Source organism: Argopecten irradians, chromosome 6 (genome assembly GCF_041381155.1).
Source record: "Argopecten irradians isolate NY chromosome 6, Ai_NY, whole genome shotgun sequence".
NCBI classification, from domain to species: domain Eukaryota; kingdom Metazoa; phylum Mollusca; class Bivalvia; order Pectinida; family Pectinidae; genus Argopecten; species Argopecten irradians.
Genome location: NC_091139.1, coordinates 5,838,589 through 5,863,242, shown reverse-complemented (window position 1 = coordinate 5,863,242; position 24,654 = coordinate 5,838,589). Strand labels below are relative to the sequence as shown.

At 35.4% G+C, this 24,654-nt stretch overlaps 1 protein-coding gene across 1 annotated transcript in view; it reads right to left on the bottom strand.

The window, feature by feature from the left end:
- Positions 1-24,654, bottom strand: part of LOC138324794 (multiple PDZ domain protein-like) — a 179,374-nt gene that overhangs the window by 105,183 nt on the left and 49,537 nt on the right. Inside the window, 6 exon segments of the mRNA XM_069269944.1 lie at positions 7,908-8,042; positions 9,852-9,987; positions 11,904-11,995; positions 12,730-12,835; positions 13,268-13,627; positions 14,323-14,457. Of these exon segments, the coding sequence (XP_069126045.1) occupies positions 7,908-8,042; positions 9,852-9,987; positions 11,904-11,995; positions 12,730-12,835; positions 13,268-13,627; positions 14,323-14,457 (964 nt within the window).

Here is a 24,654-nt window from a genome sequence, read left to right as displayed (position 1 = left end):
ATTCATGTGAAAAAAGGGACTGAAGCCAATACATCAACAGGAAGCAAACGCTTCGACATGGCTGAACGAATGTTGTGGCCAAGACATGACGAAGGTACGATGTTCTGAAAGATGTGTAAACAGGTTATTAATTGATCAATGGCCGGCAAAACAGACTTTGTGTCCAACTACTGATTGTTACGAAAGAGACAGACGCTTGTGTGACACAGAAAGACAGTAAGACATTCATGATATTGTTATCGCTTCAAGTTCAAACGAAAGTACAGTCGGACACAACTTTCAAACAACGCAAACAATGTGTTGCAAAAACATTGCAAGATATGCACATAAAGTTCGTCAATGTATATATGTATAGATTCGCCAAGCCACAACTAAATTCCAAGCCGCTGGTAGACATATGCAACGAAAAACGGACTCTTGGAAGCTTGTACATTACTGCCTGAGATATTAGGCCCAATTTATTCAATTTTAAATAAAATATAATAACCCTAATCGGCGCGATATGAATTAGTAACTGAATAAATTTGAGATATATTGATAATTACTATACATTTATATATAAATTACTTATATTACCGTATATAAAATTTAAACAGATTGAAAAATGGTTTAAAACAAAAAGGAAGCTGAAGTACAGAGGCTGTTTAGTGGGACATTGCAGTTGTTGAATAAAAAGAGTTTTGACCAACACAAAATTATGTTTTTCATGTTTTTAATACTTGTACATGTGTATCTGCTTGCTCAATAGTGTAAGGTGTCTCAATAAAGCTCTTAACACATCAAATCAATATATGAATCTTATAAATTTCTCTTGACAACATTTGGCGAGTAAAATTTAGAGGTCACTCGCCAATTGGCTAGTCATTCCCAAGTGCTACTTTGAGGCCTGTAATACCTCACACCTTTACAATATCACCTGTAATACCCCACACCTTTACAATATCACCTGTAATACCTCATACCTTTATAATATCACCTGTAATACCCCACATCTTTATAATATCACCTGTAATACCTCACACCTTTACAATATCACCGGTAATACCACACACCTTTACAATATCACCTGTAATACCTCACACCTTTACCAAATCACCTGTAATACCTCACACCTTTACCAAATCACCTGTAATACCCCACACCTTTACAATATCACCTGTAATACCTCACACCTTTACAATATCACCTGTAACACCTCACACCTTTACCAAATCACCTGTAATACCTCACACCTCTATAATATCACCTGTAATACCCCACACCTTTACAATATCATCTGTAATACCCCACACCTTTATAATATCACCTGTGATACCCAACACCTTTAAAATATCATCTGTAATACCACACACCTTTACAATATCACCTGTAATACCCCACACCTGTACAATATCACCTGTAATACCCCACACCTTTACAATATCACCTGTAATACCCCACACCTTTACAATATCACCTGTAATACCTCACACCTTTACAATATCACCTGTAATACCCCACACCTTTACAATATCACCTGTAATACCCCACATCTTTATAATATCACCTGTAATACCTCACACCTTTATAATATCACCTGTAATACCCCACACCTTTACAATATCACCTGTAATACCTCACACCTATACAATATCACCTGTAATACCCCACACCTTTACAATATCACCTGTAATACCCCACATCTTTATAATATAACCTGTAATACCTCACACCTTTACAATATCACCTGTAATACCCCACACCTTTACAATATCACCTGTAATACCTAACACCTTTACAATTTCAACTGCAATACCCCACACCTTTACAATATCACCTGTAATACCACACAACTGTACAATATCAACTGTAATACCCCGCACCTTTACATTATCACCTGTAATACCCCACACCTGTACAATATCACCTGTAATACCTCACACCTATACAATATCACCTGTAATACCCCACACCTTTACAATATCACCTGTAATACCCCACACCTTTACAATATCACCTGTAATACCCCACACCTTTATAATATCAACTGTAATACCTCACACTTTTTCAATATCACCTGTAATACCTCACACCTTTACAATATCACCTGTAATACCTCACACCTTTACAATATCACCTGTAATACCCCACACCTTTACAATATCACCTGTAATACCTCACACCTTTACAATATCACCTGTAATATCTCACACCTTTACAATATCACCTGTAATACCCCACACCTTTACAATATCACCTGTAATACCTCACACCTTTATAATATCACCTGTAATACCTCACACCTTTACAATATCACCTGTAATTCCCCACACCTTTACAACTTTACCTGTAATATCTCATACCTTTATAATATCACCTGTAATATCCCACACCTTTACAATATCACCTGTAATACATCAAACCTTTATAATATCACCTGTAATACCTCACACCTTTACAGTATCACCTGTAATACCTCACACTTTACAATATCACCTGTAATACCTCACACTTTACAATATCACCTGTAATACCCCACACCTTTACAATATCACCTGTACTACCTCACACCTTTACAATTTCACCTGTAATACATCACACCTTTACAGTATCACCTGTAATACCTCACACCTTTACAATATCACCTGTACTACCTTACACCTTTACAATATCACCTGTAATATCTCACACCTTTACAATATCACCTGTAATACCCCACACCTGTACAATATCACCTGTAATACCTCACACCTTTATAATATCACCTGTAATATCTCACACCTTTACAATATCACCTGTAATTCCCCACACCTTTACAACTTTACCTGTAATATCTCATACCTTTATAATATCACCTGTAATATCCCACACCTTTACAATATCACCTGTAATACATCAAACCTTTATAATATCACTTGTAATACCTCACACTTTACAATATCACCTGTAATACCTCACATCTTTACAATATCACCTGTAATACCTCACACCTTTACAATATCACCTGTACTACCTCACACCTTTACAATTTCACCTGTAATACATCACACCTTTACAGTATCACCTGTAATACCTCACACCTTTACAATATCACCTGTAATACCTCACACCTTTACAATATCACCTGTAATACCTCACACCTTTACAATATCACCTGTAATACCTTACACCTTTACAATATCACCTGTAATACCTCACACCTTTACAATATCACCTGTAATACCTCACACCTTTACAATATCATCTGTTATACCCCATACTTTAAAATATCACCTGTAATACCTCATACCTTTACAATTTCACTTAATGTACAAGTATAAAGCATAATTTTATTGCTAGATTGTTAATAGTTTTAAGATAGCCTTTAAGCTTAGAGTTTGTATAGATATGATTAAAAGATTCTGGTTTATCTGGAAAAAAAATAATTTCTGAAAATTCTGTTGAGGTGTCCAAGTGGAAATATTGATTTTATGCTTTTGATGAAGGCAGCAATCATCAGAAATGAAGATTGATAGAGAGAAGAACAGATAATTCTATTAGAGATGCATTAACGTCTGTGTTTTAGACAGCATCCAGAAATGCCACGATATCCATGCACTTAATTTCATATCTATCAATCATCATACTGGACTTATTAACCTCTGGAGGTCACTGGCTAAAGGCCAATTACACTAAAGGTCATGCAAAGGTCATAAGTCAATTCAGCTGAATGCTGTGCAAGGGTCACAGGTAAAAGTTTTGCATAGTCATGCTGGGAATGAATGCTAAAGTGGTATTCTTGCAGGTCTCTTGATTTACTGAAGATGTTATACCTGATAGGTTAAGAACATTCAAAGTTCAATCTTTAAACTTAAGGATACAGGTGATTATCTGATGAATGCTTACTTATAAATACACATATCATTGATTCTGGTTTATCTGTAAATGTCTCACAATTTAAACCTACCATAACACTATAACGTTTAGATGGAGATTTTCAACACCTTATATTGTTTATTGAAAGACAACAATGTAAGGTTACTAAAAATCTAAATAACACAGATCTAGAACAAACTTAGAACTGTCACCAGAGTTGACGACTAATTACCCCCGCTGCACAAATTTAGTAATGACTCCATTAATAGGGGACATTGTAGAACCCTATATAGTTTACTCAGCTTCCCTTTATGTCGGGGTACTAACAAGTTTTATCAAAATCTGTCGTGTAGTTTAGGAGGAGTTTGCCAGACAGAATTGTGTCAACAAACAGACAGACAATACACGGACGAACAGACATATATATACCCAGTATACAGCCCCCTACCCCTTAACTTCAATGCAGGGGTATCTAAATCTTAATAACACAAATTTTTAAAAAAATGGTCGAAAAAGTATCACTGGGCTATGAAGGTAATGTAGTAGATAATGATGTAGTAAATAATCTGGCTAGCTAGGTCCATATCTGTGACGATCCAATTTTATTGGCTGCCATATGTCTCCGTCGAAGAGTTCTCGACACTAAGCAACACAGATGTTAACGTTGATAGAGTTTGTATGAATCCTGCTGAACATGAAATCGGGTCCTGATGAGGATATATAGACCATACCAATCAAATCAGCCCAGCCGTTCTCCAACAGACAATGAAAGGCTAATCAAATTGTCTAAAAAAAAGTATTACACAAGTACTGTAGGAGTTAATGAAAAGACCGAGAGTCACTCTTCTGTATGGGGGCATTACTGAGTGTTTAAATAGTACGTCCTCCGGGAAATCCGTGAATTAACGGTTTGTCTTAGCTGTGTATTCTCTATTTGCATATTACAGAGTTATCTACCCTTGCAGGTAGGTATCGATTGTGACGTCATGTGTTTGCGAGTGTAACGTCATACTTTTTGGAGAAAATGACATGTATTGCGCTTACAAAATAATGACATAACAATCGATACCAACCAGCAAGGGAGCTAACTCTGTAATATGCAAAGACCGAATAGAGCTACATAGTGGTTTATCAATGACATTTTAGAATGAACTTTTTCTGGTTTTTGAAAATAGTACAGGCATAGACCACTGTTGTGAATACTAATGTGTCACATTAAAAACACTTTTACATTTCCCCTCAATATTACGATCAACTCCCCTCAAACTCATCAGGATGGAGCAGTAAGTTGTTATCACTTTTGTTCAATCCTATTGTCTTTTTTTCTAATTAACAACTAAATGTCTTTGAATTAATCTCATTAAATTCATCCCACAAAAATACTATAATCTCCATCTAACCAGAATCTGTTTCCTCACCTTAAGCTAGTTCCTTACAACTCAGTAATCAACCTAAAACCATTCCCCAATAAAGCCCTGTACCCATTCATCTATTTTTTATCATTGTTTCCACAGATTTCCAAATAATTTTTATATAATCTAAAGCTTTTAATCCATCCCCTCTCATCTTATGCCCAAATCTCTTCCTTCAAAATCACATTCCCTATCCACTTAAAAAAAAAATCTTTGCTTTTCAATTTCATTCCGACCTGTTCTTTTCTACACTTATGGTACTCTAATCATTTTCTCTCCAACCCCAATTGTTTTCCTTTCAACCAAATCTTTTTTTCCTTTTTCCTTTATTTTTTTTTCATTAAATTTCCCTCCCACTCAAATTTTTTCAACCAAATATTTTCCTTTTTTCATTAATTTTTTCATTACATTTCACTCCCACTCAAATTTTTAACAAAATTTTTCCCATGCCATTCAAATCAGCTCCTTCTCATTTCAATTCTTTCTCAGCTCCTTCTTTGATCCTTTTTCCCTCCAATTCTAATCCTTTCTCCTTCCGCCTTATTTCCCTTTCCACCCGAATTCTTTCCTTAATTCCCACCATAATACTGTCCCCTTTCATATCATTTTTTTCACATCCCCACCCCTTCACCCACATCCCCACCCCTTCACCCACATTCCCAACCCTTCTCCCGCACCCCCATGGCCACCCCTGGCATTTTGTATATTTTCCCTCTTTCCAGTGTCGAACAATTTCCCTTCCAAGCTTCCAAGCTAACCTAACTGATCCTTACTATGTAACTTCTACATGTTCTTAAATCATTTTCCTACAGTATAAAACAACTCTCTACACGACATGAGAAATCCATCTTGATCCTGGTATCTACTAAATCAGGCAGGCAAATGTGTCTAAATGGACTTTGGGCAGAAAGATGGAACCTGATGCTTAGCAAACCTGATTCTTCAAATTTGCTTCATGGCCAACACTACATATGAAATGCTACTCAGAATGGATTTTCTATCTGAGGAAAGTGCTAACATTGATCTTGCTAACAAAATCATCTTTACTGTAGTGAATGGTGTCTGAAGCAAGTCTCGACAGAGAGACGTTGTTACGTAAGGCGTATGACCTCGGTACTTATATCAGCTCCTACTGGATAAGTCCTGACAAGTTTAAATACCGCAGTCAACCCTACAAAGCCCCCCCCCCTCCTATCCCTATAAACACCTCTTCACATTTTTGAGTCCTCAATTTCACTCTCATATATATTAAAAGCCAAATTTACAGGCTTGAAGTCGCCGCTTATACAATATCATTCAAAAGTAATTAAACTAGTCAAAATTTAGTCCTATTACGCACACCATCAGATATATTTGTCTTATGTAATTTTTAAGTGCCCTGGGCACTTATTGGTTTGAATATGGTATCAGATTTCCTATCGTCCAGACTAACACTATACCAGCACAGTATCACACAGTACTATTAAATATAAAAAAAACAAGAGGCCCAATAGGCCTTAAATGTCATCTGACTATTGGCATAATGCAATTCAATAGAAGTAATGCAATTGTGATAAAATATAAAATGAAGGTCAAGGTTATTCATTTGAACAAATTTTGTAGCTCTTCATGATCAAAAAGCATTTTGGTATTGTAGTAACTGGTATATGATACAGCAGATTTGCACAGGACACTGGTACAACAGGACTGAATCTGTTCATTAAATGCACATTTGTCAATAAGACACGTGGCATTTGGACATTATATTCCTATGTATGATAAGTAAGACTGGCATCAACTATCATTTATCATGTAATAAGACATTTAAGACATCATGACATATGTCTACTCATCAATAAGACACATCATCATGTGTTGCCATGTCTACTCATCAATAAGACATATCAGCATGTGTCTCCATGTCTACTCATCAATAAGACACATCAGGATTTGTTGCCATGTCTACTCATCAATAAGACATATCAGCATGTGTTGCCATGTCTACTCATCAATAAGACACATCAGCATGTGTCTCCATGTGTACTCATCAATAAGACACATCAGCATGTGTCTCCATGTCTACTCATCAATAAGACACATCAGGATTTGTTGCCATGTCTACTCATCAATAAGATACATCAGAATGTGTTGCCATGTCTACTCATCAATAAGACACATCAGCATGTGTCTCCATGTGTACTCATCAATAAGACACATCAGCATGTGTCTCCATGTCTACTCATCAATAAGACACATCAGGATTTGTTGCCATGTCTACTCATCAATAAGATACATCAGAATGTGTTGCCATGTCTACTCATCAATAAGACACATCAGCATGTGTCTCCATGTCTACTCATCAATAAGACACATCAGGATTTGTTGCCATGTCTACTCATCAATAAGACACATCAGCATGTGTTGCCATGTCTACTCATCAATAAGACACATCAGTATTTATTGACATGTCTTTTCATCAATAAGACACATCAGCATTTATTGACACGTCTGTCATCAATAAGACACATCAGCATTTATTGACATGTCTTTTCATCAATAAGACACATCAGCATTTATTGACACGTCTGTCATCAATAAGACACATCAGTATTTATTGACATGTCTACATCACAATAAGACATATTCTTCTTTAACTAAAACATTCCTTATATTTATACTTACTGTAATCTTCGTCCGTAAGGAAGCCGATTTCATCCAGTCCGAGGCCCTGGTGGTTCTGATCATGGACCATACCGGTCATGTCCATCCCCTGGGCCATGTTGTACGGAGGTATCGTTTGCATTCCGATTGGTTGTGCTGAAGAGAAAGGAAATACTTGTACTAGAGTTACATTAGAAAATTTCAGAAGCTGTTGATCATGTGTTCTGAACAAGAAGTGAAGAATCAATTTGTTTCAACATTTTTTAATTCATAAAGAGTTTTTCCAAATTCTTGAAACAAGCCTTCTCAAAAATGAACTTAAGTACAAAATTTTGACCTAAGGTTTGCTTTGGTTTGATTACACTCAATATAACCAGACAGTACCTGGCAACTTCCCCACATGGGATTCAAACTCATGACCTGGCTAGCGGTGGAGGCCAAGGGCTTGTGGTAATATGTCAGGAAATCTGTACCACTCGACCACTCACTTTGACATAATTTTTTTTTTTTTTTTTTTTTTGGACACAAGAAAAATCTTAAGTTTTGACCTAATTCTGTATTTTTTGTTTCTAGAAATCGGGACCTGGTAAAATCGGCAACAAAAACGTGTACTTATTTTATTTATCAACTGAAAAAGAAGACAATTTTTTAAATTTTTTTGTAACAGTTAAAAGCCTTTTTGTCTATAACATTATATATAAATTCCTGCCAGTCCTCAGACATTAATATAATGTATACTACATGTAAATGTAGAAGGGACAATTACAGCAGACGACAACTCCAATCTATATTTACATCACATTCGATGAGTACACTCAATAAAATATGGTAATAGTTAGCAAACACAGGTGATTGTTTACATTTATCAGCCTGACAAATGATCTTAATGTTCCCGACAAATGAAGCACCAGATCAATGGCCGTTCTCTGATTGTATCATCTGTAGCACTTCCAGCCCGTATTGATGACACTTGCCTGGTGAATGAAGCCGTACAAAAACAACATGTTATCATTATTTCCGCCATATTGCTCAATTAACCACACTCTGATTCCTCTGTGAAATGTTTATTGATCTTGATCTCGATAACTCTTGACAGTTTTTAATCCATAGCCCACAGGTGTTTATATATATAACTGAGCGTTTTGCACCACTTTCAGCCACTTTGAGTTGATTTGCTAAATAGCAACTTCAAAAATATTTAAGTTGACAAAATATCAGTTTGCGCTGCAGCTTTGTCACATGTCTTTTAGTATACCTTATTCGGCCCAATAAGCGCCCAGGGTGCTTAAAAAATTGAAACAAATGAAAAGGTGCTAATAAGATGAAATTATTGCAAATCTATACAGTTTTGTGTAGTGTCGGTCATTATTTATGCCTCCGGAGCAATTGATTTTGAGGCCTCAAAAAGGGGAAGGGACTTGTTGGTACATCTGGGCGCTTATTGGGTCAAATACGGTATATTATACTACATTCTACTTTTATAAGTCTGAAGAGTAGCAAAGACATAAATAAATATCTTGTGTACACCGTAAATCAACCTTCTTCCGCGTGCGACTTACTTTCACAAATTTCGTAATCCAAATAAATTCACAAAAGTTTATTCCCTCGAATTAATAACGAGTATTTACATCATTGATTTTGTAGGGAATTTATGTATATTTTTGAAATCTGCTAATGTTGATCTTCGCGAACATGTTTTGATATGAAAAATCGCAAAAATTTAAATAGCCGCGAAAGAAAATTGGTTTAAAGTATTTTTTTTTTTTACAACATTGATCATTTAATTAAAAAGATCTTTAAGGAAATATCTTTGACAATTTCTTCACTTATCTCAAGTCAATTCTATGGAAGTTATAGTCTTAACAACAATCCTGACCATTTTTCTTCATTCTCATAGCCAATTAATCATTAAATAGAAAATTTTAGACATAATTACAGATTAGCTAGATCTTTTCAAGAACTTACACAGATACTGCTGGAGCTTCTCAAACTTCGGTCCATGTTGGTAGCGTGCCAGTTTGAGGTGGACCATCTGGCCTGTCTTACGGAGAACTTCTACTGCCTCGTGATTCGAAAACCCAGTTAACACCTGATTATCTACCTGTAAATAAGTAATTAACTCAGGTGTAAAAGAGGAATAAAAGTCAAAGCATCCCAGATTCATTTCAAGTAAGTTTATCGCTTCTTAAAGCTAAGGTAGTATGAATTTTGTTTCTAAGTGAGTTGGAAATAATGATTTAAAATATTGCTCTAATAAGTTCAACAACAGTCTTTCAGATCTTGAATTTGGTCATTAACCTGTATCATGCCTGTATAATTTGGTCGTTAACCTGTACCTTATTTATATGATTTGATCGTTAACCTGTATCTTACCTGTATGATTTGGTCGTTAACCTGTATCTTACCTGTATGATTTGGTCATTAACCTGTATCTTACCTGTATGATTTGGTCGTAAACCTGTATCTTACCTGTATGATTTGGTCGTTAACCTGTATCTTACCTGTATGATTAGGTCGTTAACCTGTATCTTATCTGTATGATTTGGTCATTAACCTGTATCTTACCTGTATGATTTGGTCGTTAACCTGTATCTTACCTGTATGATTTGGTCATTAACCTGTATCTTACCTGTATGATTTGGTCGTTAACCTGTATCTTACCTGTATGATTTGGTCGTTAACCTGTATCTTACCTATATGATTTGGTCATTAACCTGTATCTTACCTGTATGATTTGGTCGTTAACCTGTATCTTACCTGTATGATTTGGTCATTAACCTGTATCTTACCTGTATGATTTGGTCGTTAACCTGTATCTTACCTGTATGATTTGGTCATTAACCTGTATCTTACCTGTATGATTCGGTCGTTAACCTGTATCTTACCTGTATGATTTGGTCATTAACCTGTATCTTACCTGTATGATTTGGTCATTAACCTGTATCTTACCTGTATGATTTGGTCGTTAACCTGTATCTTACCTGTATGATTCGGTCGTTAACCTGTATCTTACCTGTATGATTTGGTCATTAACCTGTATCTTACCTGTATGATTTGGTCATTAACCTGTATCTTACCTGTATGATTTGGTCGTTAACCTGTATCTTACCTGTATGATTTGGTCATTAACCTGTATCTTACCTGTATGATTTGGTCATTAACCTGTATCTTACCTGTATGATTTGGTCGTTAACCTGTATCTTACCTGTATGATTTGGTCGTTAACCTGTATCTTACCTGTATGATTTGGTCATTAACCTGTATCTTACCTGTATGATTTGGTCATTAACCTGTATCTTACCTGTATGATTTGGTCGTTAACCTGTATCTTACCTGTATGATTTGGTCGTTAACCTGTATCTTACCTGTATGATTTGGTCATTAACCTGTATCTTACCTGTATGATTTGGTCATTAACCTGTATCTTACCTGTATGATTTGGTCGTTAACCTGTATCTTACCTGTATGATTTGGTCGTTAACCTGTATCTTACCTGTATGATTTGGTCATTAACCTGTATCTTACCTGTATGATTTGGTCGTTAACCTGTATCTTACCTGTATGTGTTAACCTGTACGAGTTTGTATAACCTGTATCTTACCTGTATGATTTGGTCATTAACCTGTATCTTACCTGTATGATTTGGTCATTAACCTGTATCTTACCTATATGATTTGGTCATTAACCTGTATCTTACCTGTATGATTTGGTCGTTAACCTGTATCTTACCTGTATGATTTGGTCATTAACCTGTATCTTACCTGTATGATTTGGTCGTTAACCTGTATCTTACCTGTATGATTTGGTCATTAACTTGTATCTTACCTGTATGATTTGGTCATTAACCTGTATCTTACCTGTATGATTTGGTCGTTAACCTGTATCTTACCTGTATGATTGGGTCGTTAACCTGTATCTTACCTGTATGATTTGGTCATTAACTAGTATCTTACCTGTATGATTTGGTCGTTAACCTGTATCTTACCTGTATGATTTGGTTGTTAACCTGTATCTTACCTGTATGATTTGGTCATTAACCTGTATCCTGCCATCCTGAGCAGCAGCACTGCCTTCACCAATACTTTTGACAAAGATACCACAGAGCTCATCTGAAAATATAACGACATATTGAATCAACTGAACAAAAGTAAACTGATGCTGAGTTTAGCTCAATTACGACTTTTCAATGTATTGCATCAGCTGTTGCTTTGTTATAGCTTTGATTAACAATTCAAAAGTTCTCATGACAGACATGGTTAACTTATGGTGAGTTCTCACAGCTGATATAACTAACTTAACCTGGTGAGTTCTCATGGCCGACATAGCTAACTTTCCTGTCAAGCTCTCACGGAAGACATTACTAACTTACCTGATGAGTTCTCATGGCCGACATAGCTTACTTACCTGGCGAGTTCTCACAGCTGATATAGCTAACTAACATGATGAGTTTCATGGTCGACATAGCTAACTTTCCTGGTGAGTTCTAATGGTTGACATAGCTAACATTCCTGGCAAGTTCTCACAGCTGACATAGCTAACTTACCTGGCCCTGATTTCTCGAAACAAACTTCAGTCAAAAACTAACTTAAGTCATAAATTTTCATATAAGTTACATAAGGAGAAAAACTTCAGTTTTGACTTAAGTCTGCACTTAAGTTTCGAGAAACTGGGGCCAGGTGGGTTCTTACAGCCGATACAACTAACTTACCTGGCGAGTTCTCATGGCCGACGTAACTAACCTACCTGGTGAGTTCTCATGGCCAACGTAACTTACTTACCTGGTGAGTTCTCGCGCCATCATAACTTACCTGATGAGTTCTCACGGCCAACATAACTAACTTACCTGGTGAGTTCTCACGGCCAACATAGCCAGCAATAGTGATACCAAGGCCTTGGTCATCCTTCATTAGATCCACATCAAAGTACTCGACCTCCGGGAATTCTGGAGGCTACAAGGACAAAACAACATATATTTATATTGTTAAATTAAGAGTACCTGATGGCAACATATTGATAAGGATATTGGCAAAGTTTAAGTTGTTATTATCAAAACTGGACTTAATTTGTATGAAACAAGAAATGTTTTCTCTTGCGTTGCTCTCTTTGAAATTTACTCTCACAATCTTTCATATATTAAGGCTTTAGAATCCATATAGCCAGTTATTTTCGCAGGGATGATATTTTCACCATTTCGCAGAACATCACTACGATTGTGAAAATATAAACAGCAAAATAATAAAAAATGATTAAATCATGTAAAGATTGGAAGCCAAATCACAACAATTCAAAACTTCTAAAACATTATTTGTTTATTTTATGTAAAACCTGCAAAAATTTTTGACCAATAGAAATAACGAGCCGCACAGTATGTCAGTACTTACTATATGGACTTGGACGAGTCCATCCATACTCTGCTGTTGTAGCTGTTGCTGCTGTTGTTGTTGCTGTTGTTGTTGCTGTTGCTGCTGCTGTTGTTGGAGATTTTCTTCATTCATCGCCTGGATGTCTGTGCCCTCAAGGAATCGGTTGATCTGCTGGATGTGGTCGTCCAACTGGTGGGTCGGTACAATGGGGGCGTGGGGTACTGGGATAGGGGAGGGCTCCATTACAGGGCGGGCCACGATCAGACGCACATGACTGCCCGACTGACGTAGAACCGATGCCACTTGTTCAGACCCCATACCTCTTACATTGACTTCGCCTATTTGAAGGACATGGTCGCCACTATGAAGTCGTCCATTCTGTAGAGAAGAAGATATTCTTATGAATTATAGATATCTGATATAACCATTCATGATAATAGCTTTTACCACTTTTTATAATTTCAAACTTTTCAATATATGAATATATCATACCTTTTAGATTAAAGGTCAAACACATGATTTATCACAATTTTTCCTACTTTTCAATATACACCTGTGATCCTTTCTTTTTTCTATTCTTGACAGCTTTGACAATTTATTAGCACACTAGAATGTCATTTTACCGACCAAGAAACTCCAAAGGTTTTGTTATACATCTGAACACATTATGTCTTATAACTATATTACATTTTCTTACAAGAAACGAACCCAGACACAAGACAATTGACCCTGTCTCCATGTACCACACGAAACCAAATAAGACGCAATATAAGGCAACATTACGTCATGCAAATCAGGACATGCATGCGTTATGTGTAATCCTCATTCTCATGTCATAGCGAGTTCATGAACATGTAAATGGAAAATGAATTTCCATCAGTCAAGTTTTTTAAAGTTTTTCTAGAGTTTGTGAACTAACAGTTATAACATGCATGTTTGCACATCAACCAGGAATTATGTATAATCTACCAATTACCTACAACAAGACATATGAGTTCTATATAACTTATATCCATCATATGGATAATCTCTGGCCAGTGTACCGGGACAAATAAAGGCTATTTTTAACTTACCAAGTCGGCCACACCTCCCGGTAGTATGGTCTTAACCACCACCCCTGTACTGCGTCCTCCAATGATTCCAAAACCCAGGCCTGTCCCATCATTGATTAAGTCTATCACTTCAATTTGGGTCCATTCTGTATTCAACTGTAATTATACAAATGTGGAAAATAGTCATCAATTATTATCATAGCAAGATCATTGATTTAAACACACTTGCTACTGACTCATTAGTCCCAGATAACTTCATGGACAAATATCGGGTCTCTCCTGGCTATTGGAATATTGTAAAGATGCCATCGTGTGATAATCTTAGAGTACTGATTGACATCTGTGACCTTGAATGAGGTCGATATCATATCTGTCAATTAACCCTGGTCAAGGTCACCTTCCCCTCAGCATGTTTACAGCGAAATATCATATCTACGATATCTTCATGTAAATTGAGCAGATTTTTTTTTATTCTGATCTCTAATTATGGTCAGCTGTTTTAATAGAATTAAGACAAAGCATGATGTAACCACGCCACCTGGTGGCAACCTTCAGAGTGACCAACATATGGACAGTGGCCATTGAAAGCTTCTGGTCAGCTTGGAATCTAAAAGTTTTGTAGGAGTTCAAATTATGATATGATTAAAGTATACTTTGCATTAAAACTGCTGTGAGCTTATACTTATTTGCGATAAAATTTTGGTTTTTTTGCGAGCATTAAAAATGCAGAAAATAAATTGCCACCAAAATGTTTCAAATACAGGTTAATAATTTCATAGAAGAAGAGGTTGCAAAATCACATTATAACAAAATTGTCCTTATAGGCATGAAAATGCAAAATTCAGTTGGTTTACATGTACAGTATATAGATAAATAACTAGAACTGTAAGCCGATGGCTGACTTATTATATATATATAATACCCCCATGCTTCCTCTTGTTCTTGAAAAAACTCTCATGGTAAAAGAAAATTTACAAATTATCCAGACAAATTTTAACCTGTGTATACTAGTAGTGACCTGCTTCCCATGACTTCTAAAATTTTGACTAACGAAAACCTGCATACCCATCCCCACATAATCCCAAACAATACTGTCAATTTTCATGGAAATTGATCCAGAAGTTAAGGTGGATTTGTTACGACAAATTTTGAAACCTGTGTATAGTGACCTGGTAACCATGGTAACCAAACTTTTGACAAAGGAAAACCTGCATGCACGTCCTGACATGATCCTCAACAATACTGCCAATTAAAGTTTAAATCAGTCCAGTAGTTTATGAAAAGTTGTCCGGACAAAATTTTTCTACGGAAAACAGACAGACAGACAGAAAAGTTGATTCCCGGAGTAAACCCCCCTAACTTTTAAACAATAGGTATAAGACACAATTGTTATACAAATTGTCCTGTTGGAGTTGTACTTTCAAGCCGTATTTCTGACTGTATGTAAAAGTACAGACTCTGGAACAGGATATTGGCAGTTCTCCATTAGTGTTGGACTGGTTTATGAGAATGTTCCTTTCTACAAACATATCAGATTTAATCTAGCTTCCATTCAAAAGATATCTGTCACAGACATATCAGGGCAGTAAAAATGTATAAAGTCAGTGATATCAAAACTAAATATTGAGACTATAATCCGTTCCTGTAAAACAAACATCAACTCAGTTGATGATCCTCACAAAGATCTTTGTCATGAACCACCCAGCTTTTCAGGGTTGGTTACAATCAAATTATAAATATTCATGAGAACTGTCTCGACATATAAACATGTTTTATCACATCTGTGTGACAACACTAACAAACATTAAACATTATCGTAAATCTCACCATAAAAAATATGTACCAGAGATATTAGAAACTTAGAAATGACACTGATCCAGAGCAGTGATTCAGCGAGTGACAGGATCTTGTCTGAGACCTATTGTGGGAGGCAGAAAGGGCCTCTCAGAAGGGATTTGTTGATTTCACCTCTTTTACATTTGGACCAGGAAAGATGATATTCCTGTAAGAATCTTGCTTCATCCAGTTTTAAGTTAAAACCTAAACTCAGACTTTGACATTTTTTTTTCATACCTAAATAAAGTATGTAATATTGATTGATTTTCAGTTTAATCATCAGCAGAAGAATTCCCATCAATACACCAATGGCCCACTTGACAATTCACTCTATCAGTGATACAAATGTTAAATGTTTTTTGGGAGTGTATTCACAGACAACTTTCAAATCTGGTGGAAAATGTGGTGCCATGCCAAGGAGATCGTATGAATTGCTGAAAGTATAAAAAAAAATTAAAAAAACAAAAACGCCTTCACGGCTAAATATATATCCTAGTCTTTACCTAAGAGATCAAGTGTAAGGAGTGTCCTGTTGGTGGTAATGTCAAATCTAAAAGTGCAGTAAAAATTAAACATTATAACATATATATAACCTTTTCCTTTAGTTGTATTTTATAATTACTTGTTTCTTTTGATAAAAATTTAATCTAAACAAAACAGATATTTGTCTAAATTCTATGTTACTACTAGTATAAGGCTTATAGTTTCATTCCTTTATCCTTCTTTCTTCTTTCTTTTGTTCTTTCTTTCTTTCTTTCTTTCTTTCTGTTATCTCTGCTTTTCTTTCTTTATTTCTTTTATCTCTGCTTTTCTTTCTTTCCTTCTTTATTTCTTTTATCTCTGCTTTTCTTTCTTTCCTTCTTTATTTCTTTTATCTCTGCTTTTCTTTCTTTCTTTTTTCTTTCTTTCCTTCTTTCTTTCTTTCTTTCTGTTATCTCTGCTTTTCTTTCTTTCCTTCTCTATTTCTTTTATCTCTGCTTTTCTTTCTTTCTTTTTTCTTTCTTTCTTTCTTTTCTTTCTTTCTTTCTTTTTTTCATTTTTTATTTTCTTTCTTTCTTTCTTTCTGTTATCTCTGCTTTTCTTTCTTTCCTTCTCTATTTCTTTTATCTCTGCTTTTCTTTCTTTTTTCTTTCTATCTTTCTTCTTTTATCTCTTTGCAACACTTTACAAAGAGTTTCTAGATGGATAAATCACCAGCAAACAGGAAATGCTAAATCTTTAATACCACGTCATAACACTGCATGACAGCAGGCTTTCCATAAGTTATAAGAAACTTTGATACAAAACAATAAAATGTACAAACATTGTGATTACACACACTTTTTCTTTGACATGAGACACATATATGTAATCACACACACGTAATCTCATGGCAGCATAAAACTGTTTTCTGTCGTCTGTCTGTCTGCTTTAAGTCTGTGTCAATCATTTGAAATCAATTTGAAACACCATAACAATTCTTAAGATTGTTCAAGTCTGTCCAGTATAGCTGATCTCTTGTTGTGGCAGCATTAATATTTCAGTCAGAGTTTGCTATCCTAAACGAAACTTGCTGTAGGTGCTCAAATGCACATAGTACATATTCCGTCTTTGCATATTACAGACTTACCTCCATTCCGAATAGGTATTCATTGTGACGTCATAATGCGTGGAAAAAAACTTGCATTGTTTTCTCTTAAAAGTATGTTACCCTTGGAAATATGCGACGTTACGATCAACACCTACCCATAAGGGCAGATAATTTGTAATATGCAAATAAGGTTTATGTCTTAATTTATGTTCTTGCAGAACAAAGAATTTTTAAACAATGAACAAGGATAATTGTTTGCTTTGTTCAATGTTTTACTTTCCACTGACAGCCAGGGCCATTTATGAATTGCCAGGTTAATGAGGTCGAGAAAAGCTGAGGTACCCAGAGAAAAACCACTTGTTTGTTTGTTTGTTTGTTTGAGTTTTACGGCCCATCGACAGCTAAGGTCATTTAGGGCCAAACTACAATTCAGGCATTAATATCAGGATAAAAGATCAGGGTAAGAAAAGGCAAGTAAGGATTAAAACACAGATTGTAAACGTTTATTTGATAAAAAAGGTTTGCATGGGATAAAATAGTTTTGGCTAAAACACACGAGAAAACTCATGCAAAATGTTGATGTAACGATGAAATGTTGAGCTGGTACGATGATATGATGAGAAAAACGTTTCGGTAGACCACCTTTGTTGCCAATGGTGTTTGATGGCTGACTGAATTGAAGGTTTGATGTCGGTGTATGGTAGTTTCAAATCTGTTTGTGCTAGGCGAAGAGCAGTCTTAGCTGCTTTATCAGCCTGTTCATTCCCCTTTATACCAACGTGACTGGGAATCCAGAGATAAGTAATTTGAGTTTTAGAAGATAATCGAAATGTTCGGATTAAAAGATTTTGGATTAGAGTATTTCTAGGACATCTTGATTTCAAAGCCTGCAGAACCGAAAGAGAGTCTGAACAGATGATTGCCTTTTCAATGCGGTGTACTTCGATGTGGTCAAGAGCCAGACCGATAGCACAAGATTCCGCAGAGAAAATGGAGGCAACATCTGGAAGTCGGATAGAAAAACCACAGACCTACCATGACAGATAATTAAATTTGAAACTCAAGAGGTTGAGGGTTTGTGGTACATTGTAATATGTCGGACCATCTTAACAATGAGATACAACAACTGATTTTAAACAGTTTCTGTTCCAATTTAACATTCTAAACAGTTTTACCATTTTTATCGCTCCCAGCATCAATCTCAAACTCCTAAATTGCCAAAAATACAACGATATCTCCTGGTAAATGATTAATTTTTAGTCTGTTTTGTTATATTTATCCCACTGTATATCAGGCAAAATTTTTACAATTATATTTTCTTTGAAAGTGAACTGACAAATCCACACTTTAAATCTCTATGGAAACAGCGACATGTAATAGATATTTTTGTATATAACCTAGCTATATCAAACCTCCGCAGAAAGCATTAAAACAAAATTTCACCACAAGGCACCTATGGAGTACGGATGAAACTGAAGCACAAGTAAATCCAATCAGTTTTACTTACAGAATAATAGAAAGTGAAATATCAATGTCCGTAGGTGACAGATATAGATTAAGACACGACAAATGAACATGATAGACTCTCGGTAAAACTCTTCTTATCTTTCACAATTATTTACAACAGCACCACCTTCTTCCCTTGATAAATTGCACACACTTGGCAGACGATCTTTTTAGTTTTGCCTCACTAAGATATTGACAGTTTAACAGCACCGAAGCCATCGGCTAAGTTAATTTTGTGTTCTGCAAAGGTGCATTAGTGACTCTGCCAACAGGGTGAAGGCATGGCAGTCTTGTAGCATTTCACTTTTATTAAGTATTAGGGTTACTCTCCTTCCTAAGTAGCTAGAGAATATACCCAACGTTAACTAGGCCTAGTCAGAGTACCACTTTAATCAAACAGTACCTTCACTCTAATAAAATTTACATCGTCTTACACTGCTGTAGGATGGTGGACAAGAATACGACCTACCCATGAGACAATCTGCTCCTGATCTTTTGATTAGATTTCTCTTCACATAATGATTTCCATAAAATCACGAATCTTCTAAAGATGCAATTCTGTTAAAATTTCTTATTTTTTTTAATTTTTTTTCCCGGAATGTCATTTATTTTAAGAAATGAATATCTACATTAATTCACGAGAATTTGATACCTCATGAATTCTCAAGATACCAATTCTGTTGAAATAAAATTCAAAATTCTTGCAAAAGGCTATTTAAATTATTTCTCTCCGCATACTTTTTTTTTTCTTTCTTTTTTCATTTTTTTTTTCTTTCTTTTTCCGTTCATGCAGACAATAATTCTTTACATCAAATAAATTCAGTTAAAAATTTATTTCTCTTGAGGTATTCTCTGAAGAATAAGACAATTCTATTAAAACATGTGCTGTCCTAATTATGTAAACCATACAAACCAAAAAAAAAAACAATTATTTCAACATATGTTCTTTGAATAAGACTGATTCTTAAGAAAACTGAATTATCTCAAGCTATCAATAATACTGTAAAGAAATACTGTATAAATAAAATCTGTTAAGTCATTTGTTCCAATTATGATTATATTAAGACATACAAATCTGTTTAGACATACAGACCAATTCTTTACAGACATAAGGACCAATTCTATACAGACATACAGATCAATTCTATACAGACATACAGACCAATTCTATACAGACATACAGACCAATTCTATACAGACATACAGACCAATTCTATACAGACATACAGACCAATTCTATACAGACATACAGACCAATTCTATACATACATACAGACCAATACCATACAGACATACAGACCAATTCTATACAGACATACAGACCAATTCTATACAGACATACAGACCAATTCTATACAGACATACAGACCAATTCTATACAGACATACAGACCAATTCTATACAGACATACAGACCAATTCTATACAGACATACAGACCAATTCCATACAGACATACAGACCAATTCTATACAGACATACAGACCAATTCTATACAGACATACAGACCAATTCCATACAGACCAATTTTATATAGACATACAGGCCAATTCTATACAGACATACAGACCAATTCTATACAGACATACAGACCAATTCTATACAGACATACACACCAAATCTATACAGACATACACACCAATTCTATACAGACATGAAGACCAATTCTATACAGACATACAGACCAATTCTATACAGACATACAGACCAATACCATACAGACATACAGACCAATTCTATACAGACATACAGACTAATTCTATACATATATACAGACCAATACCATACAGACATACAGACCAATTTTATACAGACATACAGACCAATTCCATACAGACATACAGATCAATTCTATACATACATACAGACCAATACCATACAGACATACAGACCAATACCATACAGACATACAGACCAATACCATACAGACATACAGACCAATTCTATACAGACATACAGACCAATACCATACAGACATACAGACCAATTCTATACAGACATACAGACCAATACCATACAGACATACAGACCAATACCATACAGACATACAGACCAATTCTATACAGACATACAGACCAATACCATACAGACATACAGACCAATTCTATACAGACATACAGACCAATACCATACAGACATACAGACCAATTCTATACAGACATACAGACCAATTCTATACATACATACAGACCAATACCATACAGACATACAGACCAATTCTATACAGACATACAGACCAATTCTATACAGACATACAGACCAATTCTATACAGACATACAGACCAATTCTATACAGACATGAAGACCAATTCTATACAGACATACAGACCAACTCTATACAGACATACAGACCAATACCATACAGACATACAGACTAATTCTATACAGACATACAGACCAACTCTATACAGACATACAGACCAATACCATACAGACATACAGACCAATTCTATACAGACACACAGACCAATTCTATACATACATACAGATCAATTCTATACAGACATACAGACCAATTCTGACATACATACAGATCAATTCTATACAGACATACAGACAAATTATATTGACATACAGACCAATTCTGTACAGACGTACCGGCCATTTTATACCGACATACAGACCAATTCTATACAGACATACAGACCAATACCATACAGACATACAGACCAATTCTATACAGACATACAGACAAATTATATTGACATACAGACCAATTCTGTACAGACGTACCGGCCATTTTATACCGACATACAGACCAATTCTATACAGACATACAGACCAATACCATACAGACATACAGACCAATTCTATACAGACATACAGACCAATTCTATTCAGGATGACAATACCATTATATCGTATATGTAGTTAGCTTCCACTCTTACAAATCAAATATTTCAATAATACTTCACTTAATTTATAACTCATATTTTCTTTCCCAATGCATGAATGACATGGATTCCCTCCTTGTTTTCTTATCAAATACAGCGAAATACCAGACGAAGATAGCAACACACATCATTAAGTAACCATTTTGTCTGTTAGCGCATGTCTTATCCAGTTAATGGTTATCCTTTAAAAGAAACATGCATCGTAGATTTATAAGCTGGCAAACCGCCATCAAGTCACAGAGAAACGGATCAAGACATTGTAGTCCTTGCTATAACTATAATCCCATGGTATAAAGTCATAGAAATTAAGGTTTAATGTTCGAAGGATCCCGAGTATATTGTATATATGGTATATGGCTTTTGAATGGGTATAGAACTACTCCTAAGAAACAAGTACTCCAGTTTTAACAACTGTTTCCGACCAAATACAGCAATGTTTACCTTTACAAAATGTATATTTCTGTACAGATACGGGAATCATTTGGCTTTAAAATAGACTTGAAACATGGTTAAGATGTCATCAATTGTTATAGCTCGATCGCGGTGAGACAAAGTCTGTTATTATATCATCTACTGTTGTTGAAAAGTTACTTTTTCATGTGAAATAGTAGCGTTTTAATCGAGGTTTTAAGAACCATTTCTACCAATTTATACAGCGACAATCTTTCTGAAAATTCATATTTTGTACATACGTAGTATTCATATGGCTTTTAAAGATTTCGCAGAACCAAGTACCATATTAAAAATTTCATTTGCACAAAACATGGTACATATAGTAACTTTTATAAAAAAAATTATGTTTCTGTACAAACGCAGTAATATGTTGGCTATTAAATGCATGTATAACAAATTCGGAACCAAGTACAATATTTATAGCTAACTTTATTTTTTCCACCAAATACAGGAATGATATAACATTTATTAGGAAGTCATATTTCTAAACAAAATTATTTATCTTAAATACAGAGGATTCTTAAAAACAGTAGTCTGGCCTATACTAAAATATATATTGATATGATTAACAATTTCAAAACTATTTGTATGAAAATCTATATTCATTATAGTAAAAATTCTATATAAATCTATTTATACTAAAACCTTATTATACTAAAACCTTATTATACTAAAACCTATTAATACATGAAAGTAACAATCTTGAAACTGGTTTAAACCAAAAATAATATTCATATAATAACAATTTTGAAATTGGTTTATACCAAAATGTAGATAAGTAACAATTTTGAAATGACAATAAAGTTTACCGGTGAAGCCTGTGTGATAGGTAGGTGGTGATCCTGATGAGGCCGTCGAGTGTTGAGGTAACACATAGTGGCGACTAACGCCCCACAGATTGCGTCCTGGAAAGACTGGCCCAGGTGTACATCCATCTAACGTTCCATCACAGCTTTGGAACACCACTCCTTCTCACAGCACAGTAAAACCAATATGACTGACACTAGCACTTGTTACCATCCACACATAGTACACTGTGTATTTTATATAGTTGATGTCACCGTATTTCCCAATGATCACAGTCATTATGATGTTATTGCTACGATAACGGGAAGTTTTATTCACTTTACAGTATACATAGCCAGTATTGGTACAGCTAGAGCTTGTGCCTCATTCAGCCGTTTCCTCTGCTAAAACTTTGAGAGAGATTTTCACTGTTGACGTGCTCTATCAGAATACAGAGCTTCTTCTGTCTACGGCTTTGTGTGTCGGCTATATCAGCCTCTTAGCCATATCATAACTACCAAATCCTGATATCTCGTCAGAGACAACCTACCATATCCTGATATCATGTCAGAGACAACTTACATACCAAATCCTGATATCATGTCAGAGACAACCTACCAAATCCTGATATCATGTCAGAGACAACCTACCAAATCCTGATATCATGTCAGAGACAACCTACCAAATCCTGATATCATGTCAGAGACAACTTACATACCAAATCCTGATATCATGTCAGAGACAACCTACCAAATCCTGATATCTCGTCAGAGACAACCTACCAAATCCTGATATCATGTCAGAGACAACTTACATACCAAATCCTGATATCTCGTCAGAGACAACCTACCAAATCCTGATATCTCGTCAGAGACAACCTACCAAATCCTGATATCATGTCAGAGACAACTACCAATCCTGATACTGTCAGAGACCTACAATCCTGATATCATGTCAGAGACAACTTACATACCAAATCCTGATATCATCGTCAGAGACAACTACAAATCCTGATATCACGTCAGAGACAACCTACCAAATCCTGATATCATACCAAATCCTGATATCTCGTCAGAGACAACCTACCAAATCCTGATATCATGTCAGAGACAACTTACATACCAAATCCTGATATCACTCAGAGACAACTACCAAATCCTGATATCACAGTCAGAGACAACTTACATACCAAATCCTGATATCACGTCAGAGACAACTTACATACAAATCCTGATATCACGTCAGAGACAACTTACATACAAATCCTGATATCACCTCAGAGACAACTTACCAAATCCTGATATCACGTC